Source organism: Danio rerio, chromosome 23 (assembly GCF_052040795.2).
Source record: "Danio rerio strain M-AB ecotype USA chromosome 23, GRCz13ab, whole genome shotgun sequence".
NCBI lineage: Eukaryota > Metazoa > Chordata > Actinopteri > Cypriniformes > Danionidae > Danio > Danio rerio.
Genome location: NC_141043.1, coordinates 6,825,410 through 6,852,057, shown reverse-complemented (window position 1 = coordinate 6,852,057; position 26,648 = coordinate 6,825,410). Strand labels below are relative to the sequence as shown.

Genomic DNA, 26,648 nt, shown 5'->3' with positions numbered 1-26,648 from the left:
TAATAATTAAACTACAAACATACTAACGACATACTAACATAATAATCATACTACAAACATACTAACATAATAATCATAGTAGAAACATACTAACGATATACTAACATAATAACTATACTACAAACATATTAACGACATGCCAACATAATAATCATACTAGAAACATACTAATGACATCCTAACATAATAATCATACTAAAAACATACTAACATAATATTCATAGTAGAAACATACTAACGACATACCAACATAATAATCATAGTAGAAACATACTAACGACATACATAATAATCATACTACAAACATACTAACATAATAATCATAGTAGAAACATACTAACGACATACCAACATAATAATCATGGTAGAAACATACTAACGACATACATAATAATCATACTACAAACATTGTAACATAATAAACATAGTAGAAACATACTAACGACATACTAACATAATAATCATATTACACACATACTAACATAATAATCATAGTAGAAACATACTAACGACATACTAACATAATGATCACACTACAAACATACTAACGACATACTAACATAATAATTATACTACAAACATATTAACGACATACCAACATAATAATCATACTAGAAACATACAAACGACATACTAACATATTAATTAAACTACAAACATACTAACGACATACTAACATAATAATCATACTACAAACATACTAACATAATAATCATAGTAGAAACATACTAACGATATACTAACATAATAATTATACTACAAACATATTAACGACATGCCAACATAATAATCATACTAGAAACATACTAATGACATCCTAACATAATAATCATACTACAAACATACTAACATAATAATCATAGTGAAACATACTAACGATATACTAACATAATAATTATACTACAAACATACTAACGACATACTAAGATAATAATTGTACTAGAAACATACTAACGACATACCAACATAATAATCATACTAGAAACATACAAACGACATACTAACATAATAATTAAACTACAAACATACTAACGACATACTAACATAATAATCATACTACAAACATACTAACATAATAATCATAGTAGAAACATACTAACGATATACTAACATAATAACTATACTACAAACATATTAACGACATGCCAACATAATAATCATACTAGAAACATACTAATGACATCCTAACATAATAATCATACTAAAAACATACTAACATAATATTTATAGTAGAAACATACTATCGATATACTAACATAATAATTATACTACAAACATACTAACATAATAATCATAGTAGAAACATACTAATGACATACTAACATAATAATCATACTACAAACATACTAACATTATATTCATAGTAGAAACATACTAACGACATACTAACATAATAATCATACTACAAACATACTAACATAATAATCATATTAGAAACATACTAACGATATACTAACATAATAATTATACTACAAACATACTAACGACATACTAACATAATGATCACACTACAAACATACTAACGACATACTAACATAATAATTATACTAGAAACATACTAATGACATACTAACATAATAATCATACTACAAACATACTAACATAATAATCATAGTAGAAACATACTTACGATATACTAACATAATAATTAAACTACAAACATACTAATGACATACTAAGATAATAATTGTACTAGAAACATACTAACGACATACCAACATAATAATCATACTACAAACATACTAACATAATATTCATAGTAGAAACATACTAACGATATACTAACATAATAATTATACTACAAACATACTAACATAATAATCATAGTAGAAACATACTAACGACATACTAACATAATAATCATACTACAAACATACTAATGACATACTAACATAATAATCATAGTAGAAACATACTAACGACATACAAACATAATAATTATACTACAAACATACTAACGACATACTAATATAATAATCGTTCTAGAAACAAACTAATGACATTTTAACATAATAATCGTACTAGAAGCATACTTACTAAACATTCTAGCATCATGCTAATTCATATTAAATAAATGCAAACAACATGCTAGTTTATACTAGAAACATGCTAGCAACGTGCCAATTCATACAAGAACCATGCTAATTTATGTTAGCAGCTGCCTAGCAACCACTCAGAACACCTTTGCGGCTGCATAACAACACCTTAGCAACCACCTAGCAACCACTCAGAACACCTTAGCAACTGCCTTGCAACACCTTAAGAACACCCAGACTACCCTAACAACCGCCTAGCAACATTTTAGCAACCACCTAAAACACCTTAGCAAGCACCTAGCAACGCCTTAGTAATCACTCAGAAAACCCTAGCAACACCTTATCAACCACCTAGCAACCACTCAGAACATCTTAGCAACTGCCTAGCAATGTCTTAGCAACCACATAAAACACCCTAGCAATGCTTTAGCAACTACTCAGAACACCCTAACCACCACCTAGCAATGCCTGGGGAACCGCCTAGCAATCACCCAGAACACCCTAGCAACCACAAGGCAACACCTTGTCAACCACTTAGAACACCCGAGCAATGCCTTAGCAACACCTTTGCAACCACTCAGAACACCTTAACAACTACCTGAAACACCCTAACAACCACCTAGCAACCACTCAGAACACCTAAGCAACCGCCTAGCATGTCTTAACAACCAGTCAAAACACCCTAGCAACCACTCAGAACACCATAGCAACCACAAGGCAACATCTTATCAAACACTCAGAACACCCTAGTATCACCTTAGAAACCACTCAGAATACCCTATCAACCGCCTAGCAAGAAACGCCATACTAGAAACATGCTAACATATATGTAGTTATGTCTGTATGCCAACTGTTTTCTCAATTGCTTTCTCAAGCCACCATAACGCCCTATTCACACTCGGCTTCAGCATCAACGCTTGACTGAAGGCGTGTCTGAAGTTGGGGCTGAAGCAATCGTCATAGCAGCGTGAGCCAATGAAATTCAGTCAGCAATAGGCCACTGTCTAGCTAGTGTATTTGCATACAGCGATCTGATTGGCTGAGGCTTCCGTCGGCGCTTGAAAAGTTGAGCTAGTCCCAACTTCTGCAGCGAGCAACGCCTCTGAAGCGGAGCTTGAAATGATTATTTCAAAGTGAATGGGAAGCGTTGACGCTGACGCCCCATGTGAATGTGGCGTAAAGTTTGTCTATGAACTTTACTTTTCTGTTAATATGCTAATATTTTATGTTGATGTTTATTCAGTTCAATTCATTCATTCATTTTCTTGTCGGCTTAGTCCCTTTATTAATCCAGGGTCGACACAGCGGAATGAACCGCCAACTTTTTACGCAGCGGATACCCTTCCAACTGCAACCCATCTCTGGAAAACATCCACACACACACACTATCTACAATTTAGCCCACCCAATTTAGCCCACCCAATTCACCTGTACCGCATGTCTTTGGACTGTGGGGGAAACCCAAGCACCCGGAGGAAACCCACGCGAACGCAAATAGAACATGCAAACTCCTCACTGAAACTGAGCGAGGTTCAAACCAGCGACCTTCTTGCTGTGAGGTGACAGCACTACCTACTGCGCCACTGTGTCCCCCCTCAATTAAATTCAATTCATCTTTATTTGTATAGCGCAGGGCTCAACAATAAGGACTGCCTAATGGCCCAGGGCCAGCATGAGAGATGCTCGGGACAGTAGACAGAATTATTACTGGCCCGATCAGGGCAGTGCTGCCTTGTCGCTAAATTTTAATAGACGGCAACATAACCACAACATCAAATTATGACGCTAAATGAAAACCTCAGTTTCTAATGTTGTGGAAACATTTACATGGGTAAAACACAATGAAAAAAAAATAAAGTAATGCTTTACTTAGTTTGCCGTCACTTTGAAGTCGGCCACCTTTTGTTTTGCAATAAAATACCTGCACATGTTCCACACTCTATATTTTACTGCTAAATATTTTAACATTTTTCAAATATTTAAATTCTAGATTCACAGACAATATTTTGTGACACATTATTTAAAAAATGTGGCTGAAAAAAAGCAATTAAATTGTTTTGTTTTTTTGGTGGGGCCCGTGAAAATGTTGGCAGGGCAAGTAAAAATCTGAGCCACTAGCCCAGTCGGCCCTGTAGGAAAAATCCTAAGCGTTAAACCCTGTAACGCTTTTACAATGTAGACTTTGTCAAAGCAGCTTCACATACAAGATCATAATAAATTAAAACAGTGTAGTTCAGTTTTCAGTGTTTAAGTTCAGTTTAGTTTAGCTCTGTTCAGTGTGGTTTAATAATCACTCCTGAGAGTCCAAACACTGAAGATCAAATTCATCGTTGCGCAGCTCTACAAATCCCGAACCATGCAAGCCAGTGGCGACAGCAGCGAGGAAAAAACTTCACCAATTGGCGAAAGTGAAGAATTAAAAAACCTTGAGAGAAACCAGGCTCAATTGGGCACGACCATTTCTCCACTGGCCAAACGTATTGTGCAGAGCTGCAGTCTAGGCGCCGGAGGCTGGAGAATGCTGGACCTCAGTGAAGACTCATCTGACCCTGGAGCGTCACAGGAATCAGTATCATGCTCTCCACTCCTCCATGACCACCCCAGCAGCTGCTCAGGATACGGCCTGGTCCAGGATTATGGAAACCTTGGGATCATCTTGTCGCTGGTCTTGGATTGAATCAGTGGCGCTGCATAGTCTGAGGGCCCTGGGATGTGTATCCCAAGGTGGAAATACAGAATAAAGAGAATGATTAGCGTAGCTGCTGTTCAAAGTGTATATAAACTAAATATAGAAACCTGAGTGGACACATTCATGCATCATACAGCTATGTATAGAGTGTATGCTTTACTAAAAAGAAAGATTTTTAATCTAGTTTTGAACTGCGAGAGTGTGTCTGAGGCTCGGACATTATCAGGAAGGCTATTCCAGAGTTTAGGAGCCATAAATGAGAAGGCTTGACCTCCTTTACTCGACTTTGCTATTCTAGATACTACCAGAAGGCCTGAGTTTTGAGATCTTAAAGAGCGAGTTGGAGTTAATGTAAATTAATAATACAAAACGTGCACCAAATCCAGCACAAATTAGTGCCGAAATGTCCCCAAAATGCAGTGTTTAAACCTCAAAATTTAACACAAAATGAGGAGAATAACTGCAAAAACGTTACATTTTTTAACAAAAGTATTCCCTCTCTTGTTCCTCAGTAAAATCCAACACAGCTACTCAAACTTTTTTCCCAGAGGTGTATTGTAGTGTTTTCAGTGAGTGTGTGTGAGTGAGTGTGTGTACTGTATGTGTGTGTGTGTCAGAGGTCAACGTCTCCTGTCATCTGCGCGGTCGGCTCTTTTCATATGGCCGGCGCTGGGACCCGGGGGCGCGCGCGTGCGCGGCGTCTGGCCGTCATTCACTTCCTCTTTCGGCTCGCTCTCTTTCTCTCCTCTGTGATCATGGCTGCGCTCAAACATTACCAGCCATGTTTGCAAATCTGAAACCCAAAGGTTAGCGATTTACCCGTTTATTATTTACTTCGCTTACACCCTCTTCATCAACATTGGTCCTTTGCCGGGGGGCCACATCCTCTGTGTCCTGTGCGATCGGCAGATATCAAGGTTGGGCAGTTTTATTATCATTATTCGGGGAAACTTTTGAGAGTGTGCTGTGTGGGTGATGCTGCCTCATTTTCTCTATATCAGGAAAATAACGCCAATTTATCAACCAAAGATGACCTTCTGAGACGAGGCGATCAAACGTCTTGTTTTGTTATCGCGTATCATAAAGCGAGCTTGAAAAACTTAAGCTAACGTTAGCCGTGATGACTTGCAGATCACAAAGCCTCCAATATTTATATAATCAGCCCGTTTTATCTGTACGTTAAACGTCTTTAATTATTTAAATAACGCACTAACCCGTGCTTATGAAAATAGGAGATGCTGTTTTCATTTACACCGACGAACACACGCCGTTGCGTTTATTTCGAGGACGATTTCATTCATACTCCGGAATATTGAATTAACATAAATGTTAATCGCGAATATTGTTTCAAAGCTCATAAACCGTCGCGAGGAATCGTTGTGATGCGGGATTGCAGGCCTCATTTTGTCATGGCATCACCGCCGCTGTAAAACAAGCACTTTAATCAAACTTCCTATCAAAATATCATTTTATAAACACACACTTATGACTAGTTTCTCATTCTGAACATCACTTTTTAAAAGTGTCCCCATTACCTGTATTTCAGCTCGTGTGTTTTAATGCGCGATTGTGGCTTTATTTTTCTAGCAGCCGTCTTTTTTGTTTTCGTTTTAGTGTGTTTGGACGCATCTTATTTCTTTTTTCCTCATCATTTATGTATTAATATTATAATACAGCACTAACATTATATTAAAAACAACATCTGAAGCGAGATATGAGCTGGTTTACCTGCAAGTTGAGGAGTTTTAGTTTCATATAAGTTTAATAAAATGTGTGTGTATAAATATTTTTGTGTGTGCGTGTGTTGTGTGTGAGAGATGAGATCCAGAAGCAGCGCATGGTCATGTGCAGAGGTTAGCCTCCTTGCTAACCGATTCCCACATCTCCCTCATTTATTTATTCAAATTTTATAACATGTTGTCTAATTAAATATCACTCTTTATTTCTTATTTGTTTATTTTTAGCTACGTACGTCGGCTCTTCAGCCATTTCCGAACGAAATCTTGCCGTTTGGAGTTAAATGTTTACTGTTAGCAATGCGGCTAATGATAGACGCGCATATAAAAATAATTAGTGCTAGATTTGATCTAAATGCGCGAATCTACATAAAGTCTTTTAGAAATGCTTTCTTAAGAACGCCCTGGAGTGGCTTATTTATGTACTAAGAGTGTAATTGTTGAGTTTAAAGCTGGTTTTCAGCATGAGATCTGTGTATGTGATGTGTGTTATTTAACGCGATTGCTCGGGCATCTCATCGGCTTTATCTGCGACATTTTATGTTGAGATGTGAAGAGCAATATTTGTGATGTCCGCCACAGCAGTGCTTACTGGCTGTGTCTCAAAATCGTGCACACCGGCTACCTGCACAGCGTTTCGGTGGTCATTGATGTTCGGTATGTGGCCGAAGATGCCGAAAAGCAATTAAGAGCGTTATAAACGCGCATACAATGCTGAAAATGCCATATATTTAGGCAGAACAGCAGAGGTTGAAACGCAGCCACTGTCTTTAGTGCGGCGTCGCTCTGCCTTCATTAATACTCGGATGAGAGTTTTTGTCTGGAGAATTTTGGTACTGGAAGGGTCTGTCTGTTGTTGAAGTGTTAACTATTGAATTAGAATTGATTCAAGAAATGAGTTTGGGTATTTTGAATAATATACGTAATTATTTTTATGACTTTAATGATTTTTAAATGGCTGTGGATGCCATTTGCACCACAAAAATAAATAATTTTATGTACTTTTTTATTGGAATATGTTTCCAAATTTTAATTTTGCATTTAAGTTACCCTTGGGGAATCTAAAATGTAGGTATCTTTAATTCAGTAAAGCATGATTTTTGTGACTTTCCAAATGGAAGTCAATGGCTGTGTACACTTTGAGTAAAAAAAAAGCAACAAACATTTAATCAATGCAAAATTAAAGCGAGAGTTCACCCACGGAATAAGATATTTTTAAGAAAGCTTAAAAACTGTAAACTTTGACCTTAATTGTTTTTTTTTTTTTATTATGTAAGTCAAAGGCTACAGGTCGTGTGTTTTTTAAAATATCTTCAGCAGATTTTATTTTCAGCAGAAAAATGAAATGAAAAATACAAAAATGCTGAATAATATATCTTCAAAAATGAATCACTTAAATATTATTTACCTTTATTAGCACAATTAATTTATTTTAGAGCCGTTGGAAGTGCTCATGAATGCATTCACAGCAATTTGAAGCATACATTAATAATATACATAAGCCAACATTGCATCATTCGGCTAAGCACTATTTGATGAACAATATGTCATAAGGGTCCTCTCTAGGCATGGGCTGGTATATGATTCTGACAGTATGATAACCTTGGCTAAAAATATCACTGTATTGTGATTACTGCTCTAAAATATATTCCTTTTAAATGTCTGGATAAAAACAAAAACTTTTTTTCTTCTTTGAACACAGTATAATTTCTTTTAAGAAACATTTAAAATATTTTGGAACAGTAAACATGTCAGGCTAAATTAATTATTGACTTATGCTGTCTTCATTTGTTTCAAAAACAGATTTTTATTTTATTTTTTTCAATTTAAAAGAGCTAAACAAAAATGTAAATAAAGAAATTGTACACATACCTTAGGAACCGTATAGCAGAGCATTTTGACAATTTTAAAACCTTGACTTTTCCAGACCGCGGAATACCTTGAAAACAGTTATCGTCCCATGCCTAGTTCTCTCTGTCCATTGTAAACAAACAACATCAGCTCACGTGAGTTTGCACACGCACACACCCACACCAAACACAGAGGGGGACTCAAAGTGTCAAATGAAAAACTGTAATAAGGGAAAAGAGGTAAAATTCTCTTCCACAAAACCTAATCTTTGTTGCCATCAAAGGTAAATTACCTGTATAAAAGTCCTCCAATACCCTTTTTCCCATTAGTGGGAAAAAAAAAAATCCTGCCATAAAAAATTACTTCATTTTTCATACCAGACTATAAGTTACTTTCTATCATGGAAGTCAAGCTGCAGGCTTTTAGCCAGAAATAGCATAATGGACAAAGCTAATGCTGAGGCCGTTTTTTAAAATGAATTTCAGTGGAGGAGGAAGCTTGTTTAAGCTGGATACATTTTGTGGGAAAATAGCATAATTTTAAAAATCAACAGCACATCAACATGTTTGTTATACTTGTTATTTGATATAGTTTTAAAGTTTACATAAAAAATTTCTATCTAAAAATCTATTTTGTCTGCAAAGTCCCTGACAATTGTGCAACAGGTAGAAAGTGGCAGTTCTTATTCGTTTTTAAAGTAACAACAAACTGTGGCTTACTTTCACACTACTCTGTTATATTTAGCAAACAAGATTGAAATGTAATTTTGAAAGACCACACCAGTTTGAAACCAGTAGTTGAGCTGCAGACTCAAATCTAGACCATCATCTCTTATTCTAGTAATCCTGAAGACCTTGATTCCTGTGCTTCAGGTGTTTAATTGGAGTTGGAGCTAAGCTCTGCACTTTAGGATCAGGAATGGACACCACTGGTCTAGATGTACCACTTTCTGCTGTTACAGTCATGTAACTTAGTGTCAGTTGCTTAACTGCCCTTAGCAAATCCTCAACCATGGCCCTGTGGGATAGCAAAAGGTCCATCAGATGCACGCTTCAGAACTGAACCACTGCGGTGCTTTTGTTCATTATTCAGTTAATATTTTATTAAATTATTCATACACAAAATGTGAGCTGGACTTTTAATTTAATTTCTATACTGTATTGCTTTGTAGTAAAGTTATTAAATAGTATTTAAAGTTCACGTGAACTGGAAGTTGCTGAGGTCCACAAAAATACCTCTCTTGCTTTCTTTGCCATCGGGTTTATTGTTCAACCGGCATTTGTTGACTAACAATTCTGTGGCGTAGTGTGGACGGAGATATGTTCAGAAACGCTAGGTGAAACGCTAGTGTGGACGCTGATCGTTTTGGTTCTAAATCGCTGTTTTAAAACTAAAGCACACTACTGTAAACGGGGCCTGAGACTATCAGTATGTTGATGTACATCCATCTAGGGTGCTTTCACACCTAGACTTTTGTTACAGAACCTGTCTCATTTGCCCAGTTAGCACGATTCATTTGGCATATGTGAGTCCAGCAATCGCGCTCTGATTCACGCCAACACAATCGATCCGAGATCGCTTGAATGAGGTGGTCTCGGCTCGATTGAAATGAACTCTGGAGCGGATCGTTTGTAGTGGAAAGGGGTACGATCCGAGCCTGGTTATATCAAAGTGTATTATGGATATGTTAGAGGCATACGGCTATATGTAGAGAGAATTATGAGTAGGGCGGGAGGTCATTCCAGACATCAGAAGTCCCCCGGAAGTTTCGGGAGTCTCCCGCAAATGCACATACACTTCTGGTTGCCTGCAAACGAGTGATAATCTTGCGGAAATCGCGCGTCTTCATTCTGGTCCTCAAATTCGTTGCGCACCCTTCTCACGCCTCCCCACCGCATCCCACCTCGCTCTTCGGACACGTTGCACGCACATTGTCAAACACCACCTAACCACCACCTCCCCTGACAGCTGAGCGGAACTCAAAATAAACCCTGAAACTCTGACCAATGTGAGGAGAGTTTACTCACACGTGACTTGTTTCAGCTCTTTTGGTTTGTTTAGAAACTTTGCCGTGTGAAAGCGAACCGCACCAAGAACAAAGAGCAACAATGTAACAATTGTAATCCCTGTTTCAAAACAACTGAATCTATTCACAGGTGTGAAAGCACCCTAAAATGCAATATTGAGTAGGGGCGGGGCTTTTTTGTGTGTGCATCATTCCCTCATAGTAAACTAACAGTAAGAGGGTTGTGGTTAGAAATATTGTTGCTGAAGCCAGCAAACAGACATCATCAGACGGACCGCCAATCTTATTGCCGAAGCAAATTGTCAGATTGCCAAAATCTGATAAACAAATTAACAAAAAGTTAATTTTGTGGATTAGCTTGCATGGATTTTCAGCTAACAATAACAATAGAAGTTACCAAAATAACCGTAGTAAATTTGGATTTCAAATGCTTTTTAATGAACATTTTAAACAAGCTGACTGAAGCTACGCGTGGAGCGTTGTACACTTAATGCATTCAACTATTTCAAGTGCATAAACTGAATGCCTGATTGGATAGTGCTGCATCACATTGCTGGTTCTCATTTAAAGTGTTTATTTCTGCTTTCTACATATACATTAATAAATGACAAGTGTTTATATATTTAAAAAAAAGTGGTTTGCTTAAACTATCTTTTAAATCTCTTTTCTCTCACAAGTCTGAGATCTGGTGTTTCTCTCTTTTCTTCCCGCCAGATGGAAGCAAATAACCATTTTAACTACGGGCCTCACTCTTCTGTGTCCGCTAACTCAGGACTGAAGCATTCCTCAGGAGATTCTCTCTATACTAACGGGTCCTCCATGAGCTTCCCCCAGCAAGGGAAAAGTGAGTTTCTGCTATCTGTGGATTATAAATGGAATGCATACATTAGGGCTGGGCTATATATGTAAAAAAAATCATTTTATAATACAAGTCATCTCGTATCCCGAAAATGATTTATCATGATATAGTCAGTAATCGATAATACTGAACAAAAATAAAGGGCTATTTTATTTTATTGTTTTCATTTTTAAATATGTACTTTTATTTATCACTTTATTTAGAACTTCAGGCGCAAATGTTTGACTAAAGATTTGTAAATAATAAATTAATATCAGGGTTCAACATTTTTTACTAAACTGCTAGTCAAGTTGGGCCAGATTTTTACTTGCCCTGCAAAAATTTTCACTGGCCCCAACAAAATAAATCAATAAAAATTTGTTATTTCTTAACCAGATATTTTAAATATTGTGTCAAAAATAATGTCTGTGAATTTATTTAAATACAGCAGTATGGAAAATGTGCAGGGATTTTATTGCAAAGCAAAAGGTGGCTGACTTAAAAGTGATGGAAAACTATGTAAAACATTACTTCATTTTTTTTCGTTGTGTTGTACCCATGCAAATATCTTTTTCCACAACGTTAGAAACGGACTTTTTCTTTTAGCCTCATAATTTGATGTTGCTGTGTCTTCACTGTACTGGTTTTTACCAGGTTGTGGAAAAAAATAACGTGCTCACAACCAATCAGATAAAAGGAACCAAAAAGCAATATGGTGTTTACGACTTCACAGATAAGGTAGCTTTCAAAGACTTAAAAGCACAAATTGTTTCACGATTCTAAGACTGTATTTACGCACAACTGACAAATAGTCACAGGCAAATTAAAATTTGATGACAAGGCAGCACTGGCCTGATCGGACCAGTAGCGATTCTCTCTACTGTCCTGAACATCTCTCACGCTGGCCCCGGGCCATCGGGCATTCCTTATTGTTGATCCCTGAATATTAATGAAATATAAAACTATTTTCATAAGCTAATTATAGGCCCAACATAAAAAAATCGCAAATAAAATGCAAACATTGTACTTTCAAGATTGCATCTGACTCACAACACTGTTAAGGTTTCCCTCTGCATATTACAATGGTGTGTAATATTGCAGTCATTTAAATGATGAACGGATTACCATAAATTATATTTTTTGCAACACTATGAAATGAACAGTAGTGCATAATGTGAAATGATAGACGTTTTATTTTTTTCTGTACAATATATATTGCACAGCCTTATGCTGTGTTTACACCAGACGTGGCAAGCGCGGATAAATCATGCTATTCGCATTTCATTCCTTCATTTGCGCATCAAATTCACTTAAAAGCAGACGCAGATTTGCATAATGGGCAGTACTTCTGTCTGCCCGGTGATTGTAGCTTCGTTGCTAAACGGCTAATATGGTTGTGTTTATATGCTTTATGAAGGTTGAAAAACAGCATTGATTCGTTTGGAGCCGTGTCTGAGTGCACTGTGTCTTTTCAGAGGTGCACCCAGCTGTGTGATTTTTATCAACTCTTCTAGAAACTATACCTGGATGACAAAAGCTTCCAGCGATGCTTCTGACTGAGGCGAGCCCAGTTTGATGAACTGTTGTCCGGTATTGGCTGGAGGATTTTCTCCCGGGACACCGACAACAGGTGCTACGTTATAATGACTCCCCCACAAGAGCAAGCTGCTGAAGTTCAGATTTTCGAACTCGACAATTTGCGTGAAACACACAATATGCACGTTAATCGCACAAAACGTTCAACTCGCGCCGCCTCATTCGTGTGTATCGCGCCGCATGATGTCTATTTGCGTCTTTGAATTGACTTAACATGTAAATCACTTGCGCTTGACACTTCCACGTCTGGTATGAACACAGCATTAGCAAACATAAGTCAACACCTGTCATAGTAGATTAATAATGTTGTCTGTTTTTATTTTCTCTGATGCCCCTCATGACACAGACCTGAATGGCGAAATGAATGTGAATGGCATCACTACTGCAGGTGGGAGCAGCCAGCCTGGCACCCTCCCTCCCTCTTCTTCTTATCCTCATATGAGCAACCATCACCTCCCAGGCAGCATTGGATTTGACTATCTGTGGGGCCAGTCACAGTTCAGCCCAGCGATGGGGCCTGTACCTCCCCACGGGTTGCACCAGAAACCAGGCTCACAACCACAGCAGCCTCAGCAGCAGCAGCAGCACCACTTCCAGGGGCATGGACCCTACCAAGTCAACGGCAGCATGGGACCCTCTCGGCAGCCCCTGGGCTCTGGGTTGCAGTATTGGGGAAGGGGTAATCCTGGGCCGCAGCAGCAGGGGGGCTCCTCGATGTCCATGGGATTTAACTCTCATAGCATATATGGGTCATATCCCAACCAGGCTCATCAGAGCATCCCAGTGTCCCAGCATCACCAGCAGACTCCAGCCTTGCAGAACCAGTCTGCAGCATCACATCATCTCCAACACCCCTCGCATCTCCACCCACCTCAACACCAGCAGCAGCAGCAACAACAACAACAACAGCAGCAGCAGCATTATACTATAATGCCTAATGGAATGCCCTTTTACCAGCATGCACCACACCAGTCCCAACCGCAGACCCAGACCCAGTCTCAAGCCCAGGCTCAAGTGGTACAGTCTGTCGGGCAGAGCTTTACGCCTCCACAAGGAAGCCCTCAGCACCATCATGTGGGCAGTGGAGGAGGCAGAAGCAGTCCACACCATGTGTCCATCCCAATGAGTTCCCCTTCTCCTAAGAGCAGAGAGATGCAAGGTAGGCCACTGTCACATATCAGCATTATTAGTTTAGAATTTCAACACCATAGAAAAGCTGGGATTAAAGTCAAAAACCTGACTTCAATGAGCCGAACTAAACGTCCACGCTTACATTTTTTCCAAAACATTAAGTTGGAGATCATTTGATCTAGCTAATCTGACTTAAGTTGAAATAATCTACATAACTGCTCGCGCACCCTACTATCGTGAAACCTTGAAGGTCGAACATAGATGCATCGATTATGTTGTGTGCCCTGAAATGAGATACAGCTATGTTCACAGCGAATTTGAGTTCAAACATATATTAATTTAAACATAATAATCAAAAACTATGGCTTGCCACAAAGTAAGAGAGAAGGCTGACAGGAAATTGCAAATAGTCTCAATAGGCTACATGTGTAGCAATATATTTTAAAATATAGGTCATTATTTAGGCCTATTAACATTAAATTAAATGTCACAATACATTGAAATTTTGCTGAGAGAGAATACGCGCTTACTGCCAATTGTTGCTTGCGACCTAAGTTCGACCTAAAATAAATTCCTGGCTCGAGGTCTTTTGCCAGTCCTGTTCCTTTCTTATTGCTCCCAATGCTTTCCTGTCCTCACTCTCCACTCTTCTCAATTAAAGGTGAATAACTAAGCAACATACCTACTATGTAGATATCAGATAACAATTTACCATTTTCAACGCGCACTCTATGGCACATTTAATTGTCTTAATTAAACTATTAGGAGTCCTGGCTTAGTCTAAACGCTGTTTATAAAACCAGACCCAAGTGTTTTAAGTATAAAGGAATTTTAAATGCAAGATTAATTTATGTAATGTATGATTCTTAATGTCCTAAATGTTAACAATATCTTTGTTAATAGTTTAATGTTATTTCTACATTTTCATGTTTACTATTTGGGCTGTAGAGCATCTAAAATCGATTCATTTTTAAATTAATTGAATCAATGGCCATTTATTTATTTTATAAGACTTTCAAAATAAAGCTTTACTCAAGGTCTCTACATGGTCATCCATAAGTGACATACTGGTTAGCATGGTTGGATTTTACTTATTTTCAGAATTGAGATGGCTTTGGGGGAAATATTGTTAGATATTCTGAAATGTAGGTAGAATAGTTAAAAATGGCAGCACATATTGTTGCAGTCAATCTTATTTCCTGCATTGGGTGGTGCTATCCACTTCCTGAATAGCTTTTAATATCACTAGGTCTGTTACTATTTTTTTGTTCTCTGACAAAAATATCATTTGTACAGTCATACTTGGTTTTTACCAATGGTATTCAAGCTGGCTCCATTTAGGAAGTAAACCATACAGATAAATACAAAACAAGTGATGTCTTGGCCTAGTTCTCTTTTCTGCCCACGTTTTGTCCTGCTCATCTGCATTAGCATATGCAACCTAGAAAAAAAATAAAAACAGACAATAATACTGTGCTTTGGCTTTGCCTAACCTACAAATAGTGAGATCAGCAGCAGAGGTTCTGTAGTTTCACAATGATCATGCACATGCTGACTTTAAAACTACTTATTCGTTTACTTTCTCACTGTGTAACAATTGCCTCATAGGTCATTTCATGGGAAAAACAGAGTGTAGAGGTGTGAATTCTGTGCAGATGCTTCTGCACAACCGTTTACTTGTACAATTAAAATTGTAGTTGCATTAGCAGCATAGTGCACTACTTTCCAGGCCACATCTCTGACCTAAAAATCCACTTTTAGTTATGTCATATCACATTAAAGTGAATGTAGATTGTTGCTGCCTGTATTTAGCAATGTTGTTGTTGTTGTTGTTTTTGTACTTGTCTTACTAATAGCTTATGTGTATTTTCTTTTGTCAGTTCACATGAATGAGTCCTTTAAAGAAACCGATAAAGGCTTCAATGGAGTTGAGAGAAGCTCTGTACCCCAGGGTCTACCCAGAACTGAAGGTTTTCCTGTAAAGGCCCCTGGTTCCTCTACTGACTTTAACCAGGGTGTGCAGCATCCATATATGGATCTGGAAGAACCTGCACAACCACATCAGGACATGAGAGCTGCTCTAAAGGAGCAAAGTTCCTCCCCCATTGCTGGACCTCCTCAACAGTTGACTAGTTCTCCTCGTAAAACATCGACCCTCCCTCATCAAGCTGCATCTGGGCAAGATTCACATTCTTCATCAACAGCTTTGGGTGTCTGTGCACACTTATCCGTAACTCCTCCTTCTCCACCACCTCTGATGGTCCAAGTCCAAAAACCAGTCTTCTCAACACCTTTATCAGCTGATGACACTCCTTCAGGAATTGGTACAACTTCAACGTCGTCTTCGAAAATCTCCAGATCTCCACCTGCTGTTTTACAAAGCCAGTCTATGGTGATTTCTTCTAAGACCTTGACGCATCCTCCAACGGTGCCTCCTCAGACGGTTCCTCTAGCTGATGCTCAGGGGTCGAAAAGTCCACAGGTCTCTGCAACACCTCTATCTTTAGCTGCGTCTCCATCTGTTGTCTCTACTCCTCCTGCGCTGGCATCACTGAAAGGACCCCAGGAGGCATCACCTCTAACAGGCCAGAGTCCTAAACATCCTGCTGCTTCCTCAACTCCAACATCTGTTGCTGATAAACTCTCTCTCCCAGCATTTTCTGCACTTCCAGTGGTTGTTTCTGGTTCTCGTCAAGGTGCCCCCTTAGCTTCTACTGCTCCTTCTCCTGCTGTTAGCTTTTCTTCTCAGGCATCCTCTACACCGCTCATTCTTTCTCCTGTTCCAAATGTGTCTCATTCCATCGTTGGCATTGCAGCTCAACCACCTGACTTGGTGGCAATTGTAGGTTCACATGGTGAGGTGCATCACAACTTTGGGGAGTCACACTCTAGTCAGAAAACCTCAGGTAAACCTGAGGCCTGTGGTTCCCAGAGTATAGATGGAATTAAAACTGGCACATCCAAAATGGAGTCCAAGGAAGCTCAACCTGAGATGCATATGGTGCAAACTCATGGCAGGAGCCTTGAACCAGCTTTCATTGTTCCAAAGGAACCAGTGAAAGAAACTTTGGTAGTTGTCAGAAAGGACTCCAATAGTATCAAAGATCTGGTTACCCAGAGGAAAGGAGGAAACGACACTTTAAATGACACCTTTGGCACTGATTCGTCACTGGTCTACCCGTCCTTGGCAGAGTCAACCTACCTTGAAAGCTCAAAAGCTGAGGAAGGGAGTTCAATGATGGACACTTTCGATAATTCATACGGTCTTTCCCAGACTGAAGACCAGTCAAAGTTTACAGAAGGATTCATGATTGATGACTCCAGAGACTTGCAGGACACTTCTTACGAAGAAGAAAACTTGAACAGCTCTATGACCTCTGCCAGTTCAACTGAAGGGACGTCCCTCAAAGATAGCATGTCTCTTCTCGAAGACTCTTTTAACAACACTTCACAAAACAGCTCCTCCATGCTTTCTACATCTATTAATGCCTCTACACACTCGATGAAAGGTGAGCCTCCGAATGCACCAATGAAGAACCGATAACATTTTAGCCAGCTAAAAACACTTGGACACTTAAGAGTTGTAGGTAAATAGTGACAGCAATGAGCGCTGTATTTTACCCAAAGTTGGATGTTCTTAATCTCTTAGTGGCCAGAAAAAAATGCAGACTCTGCAGTGCTCAGCGTAAAATAGACACTCAGCGCTTCGCCACACTGCTGGTGTTTTTTAATAATGCACCTCACCCATTGAAAATTATTGAAAAAAGTATGTTAGCCTTGAGGGACAAACACTTTAGTGGGCATACAGCCTTACATTCTCACAGGCTTTTGCGTCAAATTCTATAAGATGATTATAGTTTACATGTTTTGGCTGAAATCAAACAACACTAAAACAGAACATTTAATAGCTACAAGTGAGTATGTCATTCAACATCATTAGTATGGAGTATGTTCGTTTAAAGCAGGCTGAAGAGTATGGTGTTACTAAATTAGTGTTGATTAATTTTATTTTAGTATTGATTAAAAAGGAACAATAGATGAGTAATTGAGAAGAAAACATGTTTGAAATCAGTTGTAAAGTTGCATTTTCCATTATTGACTGATTAATGTAATCAGAATGTTGGCCAAGAACCTGTATGGTCCCCCAGTATAATGTGCATCTCTGTTAATTAATATGAATGCTATGATGTGCTTGATGCATTACTTGAATTTTAACTTTAAAACAGATCCTTTGATGTATAAACACAAAATCTTCCCTATAGGTGATCAGATTCTTGTTGAAGAGAATGGACAAGAGTTCTCTGCAATGACCGTTAAAGCTCTGCAGGTGGTTGTAAGTGGCTCTGTTGAAGGTACGACCACACACATACCTGAAACTCTTATTGTCATGCCAACTAAAAAGCCACGGAAGCCTAGAACCCCAAAGACACCACAAGCTACTGCTGAAAGTAAATGCGACTTTCTGTTTATATTAGCATGCTTATGTAGTTAATAAATAATACAGTTTTATTTAATAGGAGTCATTTTTAATTGTTAGATGTTAAACACTTTCTGACTCCACTATTTGCAGTTGGCACTCCGGATTCCAAGACCAAAAAGCGGAAGTTAACAGCTGATGGCACCAAACCAGAGAAAGTTAGGAGGAGAAAGAAAGCCGAGGATAATTCGTTGACTACAGTTAAGAAGAGGAAAGTCTCTAAAGAAGCAATGGGCCTCCCAAGTGATACCTCAACACCTTCAAGTTTTCCTCCTCTCCTCGATCCAAAGCTCCTTATCCATGACTCCAATCTGATCAATAATGAGAGCCTGATAACCCAACCCAAAAGAATCTGGAAACGCAAGATGAAAGAAGGCGTGAATGAGGCAAAATCTCCCAAGCAAGGCCAAGCTGAAGATGATGATGGAGACGATAAAAGCTCCACAGCAGGTATCTACATGTTAGGGGTTTTAAATTATAATTTTTTTAGCGGTGGTAAACCTATTTTTTGTATTTGACAGTAAAATATCAATTTTTTGTTTGTGTGACAGGAGACACCCCTAGACGCCGGATTGCAAGTGAAGAGCAAGTCCAGTTTCCTTTGGCACATGGGTGAGGGGGCTCTTTATGTCAACTTTTTTCTTCAAGTGTGCTTCTAAAGCTAATAAAATGCTTGCATTCAGTCATGATAACTGATCAAAAACCCAGCTCCCAATCATACTATCATGTGCCACAGCCATATCACCCTGCAGCCCAAGATCGGTTACTCACTAAAGCTAGTACCTGGATGGGAGACCACTAGGGAACACTAGGTTGCTGTTGGAAGTGGTGTTAGTGAGGCCAGCAGGGGGCGCTCAACCTGTGGTCTAAGTGAGTCCTAATGCCCCAGTAAAAAGTGAAGGGGACACTACACTGTCAGTGGGCGCCGTCTTTCGCATGAGACGTTAAACCGAGGTCCTGACTCTCTGTGGTCATTAAAAACCCCATGGCACTTCTCGTGAAAGAGCAGGGGTGTAATCCCGGTGTCCTGGCCAAAGTCCCTCTATCGGCCCATACGATCATGGCCTCCCAATCATCCCCGTCCACTGAATTGGCTCTATCACTGTCTCTCCACCCCACCAATAGCTGGTGTGTGGTGAGCTCACTGGCGCCGTTGTCCTGTGGCAGCCGTCGCATCATCCAAGTGGATGCTGCACACTGGTGGTGGTGTGGAGAGACCCCCCTCATGATTGTGAAGCGCTTTGGGTGTATGGCCATACACAATAAATGCGCTATATAAATACACATTACATTACATACTAGTAACATTTCTTAAAAAAAAAAAAGGGGGAAATATAGTAGCTGATAGGAGTGTAGAGTATACACATATGCATAATGAATACAATTTTAACAACAATATAATTTTTTTTATCAATTGTTTTTTTTCTTTTTTGTGTATAATTTTTATTATTATTTCCAGTGACGTACGGTGATAGCCATTATGCCTACAATTCATTAAACAAGAAGCTTTTGCTGCATCCCGATTCGCATACCAATCATCCTAAATAGTATTCAAAAATACAATTAGCATGTTACATGTCCCAAACCGCAGTATGTTGAAAAGAGTATGCCAAAGATTCCTGGATGATAAACTATTTCTGGTAGAAATTTGTAGTGTATAACATCCCTACTCTTAACCCATAATATTGACCACAATACATTGCAAGTTGGTTGTGAATTTGATTAGAACTACAAACTTGGTGGACACACAAGACCAACCGTCAAGTACAGGTGTTTATATGACTATTAATTAATATCTAGCCAACTGGTAAATATCTGCATCACATTTTCTGTGTTATTACATCTGCAACAAAGATGTCAATTTCGCATACTATTTGTCCTAAATAGTATTAAAAAATACAAGAAGTATGTCCCAAATCATTGTATGTTGAAAAAGAGTACACCAAAGGTTCCTGGATAGTGTATTTCTAGTAGAAATTCAAAGTGTAGAACTATCTGTACGCTTAACCGATAATATTGCAGATAATTATGTGAATTTGATTAGAACTACAAACTCGGATTAAGTGTAAACCAGTGAATCCATGGTGAGGTAAGTGACGTTATAAAGTACACTGCCCTTCTTTTTGAAGAAGTACCCGCTTTGTGTCCTCAGGAGTTCGTTCTTCCAAGTCTGAACTTCCTAGGACGCAAGTCCGAACTTTGCATAATTGGTATTGAGAAACAGGCAACATTTCTGTTTAAAAGTGTTATCTTTCTAACTCTGTTTGTGGTATCAGCGAATTGATGTTCTTTGTGTATTATATAGTCAGTTCTGTTCAAAAGTTAACAACTGTGTGAGGTGTTTCTTATGCGGTGCCTACATGCGGGATCATGAACTTGACATTGTTCTCTCTTCAGGCTGTCGTTATCAGTCTTGTACAATTTTTGTTCCTTTTTTTGAAAGTCACTATCCTGGAGGTTTTCTTTGGTTATGTAAGCAAATTAGAATTAAAAAAAAAATGTGGTTCTTTCCCATTTACTGCTTTCTAATTTTGTCCAACTATGAAGACTTCCGCAGCTGAGAAATAAAAATATGTGAAGAGGGTCAATTGTGAGAAGCGGCCACTTATGGGGAATACAAATATTAAACCTGACTCTGTAAATTAATCTATATATGATCATTTATCAATAATGCACAATCAGATAAGATATGGGCATCAGCTCAACCTTGAAATATTGGCAGAAATCCAATATTGTGCATCCATACTACATTTAGCAAAAGCATTTCAATGTATTTAATACAACCCCCTTTTGTTGATTATCTGGAATACCTAACTGTTTAAATAGCTATATCGTGAACTTTCTACTGTTTACTGTACTGTAAAATTGATTTTATTTATAGCGACCTCCCCTAGCCTAAAGCAAGGCATTCAGTGTCCATTTATTCTGCAGATTCAAACACAGAATTATTGTGTGACAACTAATTTGTCAAGGTATGGGTATCCTGTTTGATGTGCTGTTTATCTTTGCTAGCTGGAAGCGGGAGATCAGAGTTCGGAGACTTGAGGACCGCCTGAAAGGGGAGACATGGTACTACAGCCCCTGCGGCCGAAGGATGAAGCAGTTCCCTGAGGTCATCAAGGTAAGAACTGTGTTAAACCTGCAGGGCAAATTATTTCCAACCGAACAACTTGATCTGCACGAGTGGTGAAGAGGATTCTGTCTTCATCCACTTGCTTTTGCCTCTCCTGTTTCTTCAGTATCTGAAAAGGTATCATGAGAATCTCCAGGGTGTTTCCAGGGAGCACTTCAGCTTCAGTCCACGCATGCCAGTGGGTGACTTCTATGAGGAGCGGGAAACTCCTGAGGTCTGTGTTCACACAAGTGCTACAGTCATGTGGTGCTGTTTTCACACAAATAATCTACACTACTGCAGGACGCACCATCACCTGTTGGTTTGTTACAGGGTAAGAAATGGTTTCAGCTTGCCAATGAGGAAGTGCCCTCCATGATCATGGCGATAACCGGCAGACGAGGTCGTCCCCCAAATCCAGACAAAGAGCCTCGTTCCACTGGTCGTCGAGCCAAAGGCCAAGGTAGACGACCAGGTCGACCTCCCAAGGTCAAGATGGAGGATCTGCTCAGCAAAGTTGATGCCAGGCTGCTGAAGAAACTGGAGGCCAAGGGTGAGTGACTGACATGACTGGAGCTTGGTGCGAATTTACATCAAGGCCCCAGTATACTGTTCATTTGCCATCAAAGTACGGTACGTTTAGCTAGTGAAACAAAACCATAAGATTCAGTAAAAGCAGAATGACTGTGATATGTCACCTAGTAACAGCCGTACATGCAACAGCAGCCCAATGACGCAAGTGTACTGTGGTTCGGAAGGAAAAAATCGAACTGGAACCAATTGAACCAAGTGTGAAAGCACTCTTAGGGCGTTCTCGCACTATGTACAGTTGCCTTGTACCGAGCCAAAGCACGCTTGTCCCCCCTCCTGTCTCCCTCCGACGGCCTGCACTTACATAGCATTCGGGCCTAGGCACGCTTGCGTCATCGATGATGTGCTGGTCAGAAGCGCTATTGCTGAGCACAGGGAGATTTCTTTAGTAATGTCGTTTGATGTGCAGTGACACGCAGTCAAATATTTTGACGAACAGATCAGCCATTTTTGACGCTCATAAACAATCATAATGTCCTCGTGTTGCAAGAATTAGGAGGTTTGCTGAAGGTGCGCAGCTTTCATGCCTAGTGAGGGGTTTGCGTCTTTAATAACCTAAGACAGTTTGCGTTCATAGAACAGTAAGAATGATTAATAAATCCATATGAAACAGTCCCCTAAAAGTCACGTCTTGCTTTCAATTTCGGGCTCTGGTGCACTTTGCACTCGCACACAAGCGTTCCGCGCCAAAGCCCAAGTGAACTGTGCTCAGGCACACCTCTTCCAACCGGGCCAAGTGAACTGTGCCTGAGCCCGATTCAGCCCACTGACACTTCTCAAATGATCTGGGAATTGGGTCTGGGCATGGCTCAGATAGCATAGTGTGAGTAGGCCTTTAAAGGCACAATATGTTAGATTGTTTGATTGAAATATCCATAGACCACTAGAACAATGTGCTGACTTTGGATTTTAACGTTCTTTTAAACATTTGGGATAATGTGAATACATGAGGAATTAGCAGTTTGAACTAGCTACACTGATCAAGTCCTGATTAGCCATGCTAATGACTACCATACTGTTCTAGCAGTATTGAATACTTTAGCTAATTCGCATGATTCCTGCTGGTGTCTTGTAGGTTGTAATGAAGACAGTTCCACCCTGTCATTGCATCATCAAACTGCACTTTTGTTTGTTGTGAATATGCGCCCCCTAGCTGTGAAAATTACATCCTGTTCCTTTACGAACGAACTAGTGCAGGGGTGGCCAACCCTGTTCCTGGAGAGCCACCATGCTGCAGATTTCAGTTGCAACCCATATCAAACACACCTACCTGTAATTATCATGTGGTGTTCAGGTCCTAATCAATTGGTTCAGGTGTGTTTGATATGGTTAACCTTTATCTGCAGGAAGGTGGCTCTCCAGGAACAGGGTTGGCCACCCCTGAACTAGTGTGACATCAATATCAACAAACTGAGGTGTTTTGTTCAGTTGAAGCAACTTCTGAGATCTTTCAGTTGGTTCATGTCTGTGGTGATTTAGGCCTGTCACAATAAGGAATTCTTGTTGTGCGATATATTGTCACTGATATTTTTTGCGATTAGTGAAATGATTGTTATTTTGAGATGTGTAATGATTATATAACAGCACAATGCAAATGGCTATAGACACTTTAAAATACTTGGCATTCTTAATTAAGGTTATTTAACATTAATAATTAGCATTAATAATTAAGGTTATTTAGATTCTATAATTTGAAGTTAAAAAGGTAAATGTCCTATTATATAAACTATTAAAAGTCCTATTGGGTAAATGTTTAACCTCAAACCTTGACACCTGTGAGGTAGAACGAAAACGCCATCGTAAAATGGCATTAAAGTCATTTGTGCATTTGTAAATATTTACTGCAATGGCAATAATTATTGAGGTCATCTTCAAGTACGATAAGTCGATATATTGATTATTGTGGTGATGTTCTTTTTTTAGCGCAGAACAATTCTCCGGTTTATCCATTTTGTTTAGCCTGTCGTGGGCAGATGTTTGTTAGTGGAAACCTTAACATTAGAGAGCTAATGAGTTGTTACAATAAAGAGTTATTTTACTTGAAATTAACTGAAGACTTGTTTTCATGTTCAATACCGAAAAGCAGTTGGCTGGTTATTGATTAGATTAAGGCAGATCTTAATGTGAGATTCCTGTCTATTGCAAGAGGATTGGAGTTTTGTTACGGGGTTGGAGCATTGATTGATGCATCTAAAATGTTTTTGTTGCCTTTTTTTCAACTCTTGAACTGACAGTATTTGCTAACTAATGTTTTACAGAGGATCTCACAGAGGAAGAGAAAGAAAAGCTGGCCAAGATCAAGAAGAAAATGAAGAGAAAGGTGAGCTGACTGTTATTTACTTTAACAAGCTATTTTCTGAGGATAATTTGTTTTTTAATTGACACAATAGCCCCTTTCACACATACAGACCTTTCCGGAAAATTGCCGGCAATTTTCCGGAAAGGTTGTATGTGTGAACAGGTCCTTTTTGAAAATACTGGTAAATTCGTTCTGGCTATTTTCTGGAAAGAGAAGTTGTAACATTACCGGTAATTTGCCGGAATGCTGCACTGTGTGAATGCAGAAGGAAGATTGCCAGAAAGAGCGCGTGCACGTCTGGAACGTGCTGACGTGAGACATCTGCTTTAGCCAATCAGAACAGCCAGACGCATTCCCGTGCGCGTGGTTTATGAGAATAAAAGCCTTTGAATATTTTCCCAGACGCGTTTAGCTGCTTGATGTTAGTCAGATAACGTTTATATGTTCTTCTTAATGCCAACTGTAAATAATCATCGATAAGATGCTTATGATAAGCCGTTCTTTGTTTATCTTCAAGCTTTGCGTGTGCCTGTGAGCGCCAGCAAACACACATATTATGAACATCTCGACATGCGAAAGTGTTTCTCTATATTTTCATCGAAGTTGTTCACAATACTGGTCATCCACAGAGTTTGTAATGTAGTCAAATGTTTACAAATACAAGCGCAGCCGTTTAAAGCTCATTTGTGGTGAATGATGTCACAATTTATCGGTATTTTGGAATGGATGTGTGAACGGTCTTTTCTGGAAAAATTCCGTAACGTCCTGGCCTGTGTGAACAGCGCTTTTTTGAATTTACCGGTAAAGTCCTTCCGGAAATTTTCCATATATTTACCGGTATCACTGTGTGAAAGGGGCTAATGAATGTGTGGTTTTTCCTCACGCAGGCAAGAATGAAAAGAAAGGAAGATGCAAAGAATAAGAAGATGCGGCTGGAGAAACGAAAAGCTAAAGTAAGACTAACTTTGTTTGGAAATGTGTAGAATTTTAATTATAGGGTTTAAGGTTAAGAAAAAAAATATGCACAATAGATTTAATACAATCTTTAAATTTAACTTGGTAACTTTTTATAGTATTTCCAATGTACAATTAAAGTTTTGCCCCTTCTAGGTTCTAAGTTGAGCATTTTTTTTTTCATTCTAGCAGAATTAGTGGAGACAAATTCTGAATCTGAATGAAAGATTTGCATGTTCATTATAGTCGTCCCAGTTATTTGAAGTGTTCTGAGCTTTGATTTTGTTTCCTGCCATGTTTGAGCAGTTGGAGAAATCCAAAGAGCAGGGACTGGATAATGGGGACCTCTCACTGCCATTTAGCCAGTCGTCTGAAAGCACCCTGTCGGCTTCAGAGGGGCCCAAGAAGCCCGGGCGCAGGAGGAAGGTTGTAGTACCTGCAGCAGAAACCTTCGACCCAGAGCAGGCCAGCCCTATCAAAACTGTGGCCCGAGCCCGCAGCAAGGCTAAGGCTTTGGCAAAGGCCCAGGCACAAGCGGAGGCAGAGGCACGGGCTGCACTGGCGGCAAAGAGAGCGGCAGAGAGAAGAGCACAGGCTCAGAGACGTATGGAGGAAAGGAAGAAACAGCAGATGCTCTTAGAGGAGATGAAGAAGCCTGCAGAGGACATGTGTCTACCCGACCACACGGTGAGCGATGTAGAATTTGCATTACACAAATTCATGAAGATTACTTTTAAACCTTCTAAACTTCAACGCAAATGTTTCTAATCAAAATACCAATTCGGCAGAACAGCATGTGGGTATTAAATGTTTAAAGGTGTCATTTGATGCTCATGCCCAAGTCTATAACACTTTCGAAACTCAAATGTCTTAATGATAGTGGAAATTTTACCTTGTAAAAAACAGTTTAGTCCGCAGCAACCTGTTTTTGAGCATGTCTCTTTAAATGATAACGAGCTGCTGCTCTTTGACCCTGCATCTTTTTTAAAGCTGAAGTGCATCAGAGATTTTTGACACAAATTGATTACAAATTTTTAGCATAATGGACACACATAACACATTTTGCTGAGTCTTCGCCACTGCTTTTTATCTGTCATGACTGAGTATTTGAAGCTTTTTCCACAATATGTTGACAAATCTAATATTACTCTGGTGCATCTTGCATGGATATAATCATTTATTATTACTTGACATTGCAGCCTACCATTATCAGTTTAAAATCTTATCAAAGAGTCAGAAATTCAAAAAGTGACATGAAAAGTGGCTGAAATGAAGTAATCAACTGCATCATCCAACTTTTTTTTTTTGGTGA

The 26,648-nt window shown here is 39.1% G+C and overlaps 1 protein-coding gene across 13 annotated transcripts in view; it reads left to right on the top strand.

Moving 5' to 3' along the window:
- Positions 1 to 5,465: 5,465 nt before the first annotated feature.
- baz2a (bromodomain adjacent to zinc finger domain, 2A) overlaps positions 5,466 to 26,648 on the top strand; it is a 53,569-nt gene continuing 32,386 nt past the window's right edge. For 3 of the 13 annotated variants that reach the window (XR_015522797.1, NM_001444050.1, NM_001320131.2), the window contains 13 exon segments: positions 5,466 to 5,642; positions 11,053 to 11,182; positions 13,119 to 13,931; positions 15,784 to 17,412; positions 18,166 to 18,351; positions 18,474 to 18,830; positions 18,932 to 18,992; positions 21,393 to 21,501; positions 21,620 to 21,727; positions 21,826 to 22,045; positions 24,342 to 24,403; positions 25,270 to 25,335; positions 25,643 to 26,023. Coding sequence is in view for 12 of the 13 variants with exons in the window: in NM_001444050.1 (NP_001430979.1) it covers positions 11,053 to 11,182; positions 13,119 to 13,931; positions 15,784 to 17,412; positions 18,166 to 18,351; positions 18,474 to 18,830; positions 18,932 to 18,992; positions 21,393 to 21,501; positions 21,620 to 21,727; positions 21,826 to 22,045; positions 24,342 to 24,403; positions 25,270 to 25,335; positions 25,643 to 26,023 (4,122 nt within the window). In the remaining variant the exon portion in view is untranslated. 13 annotated transcript variants of the gene reach the window in all.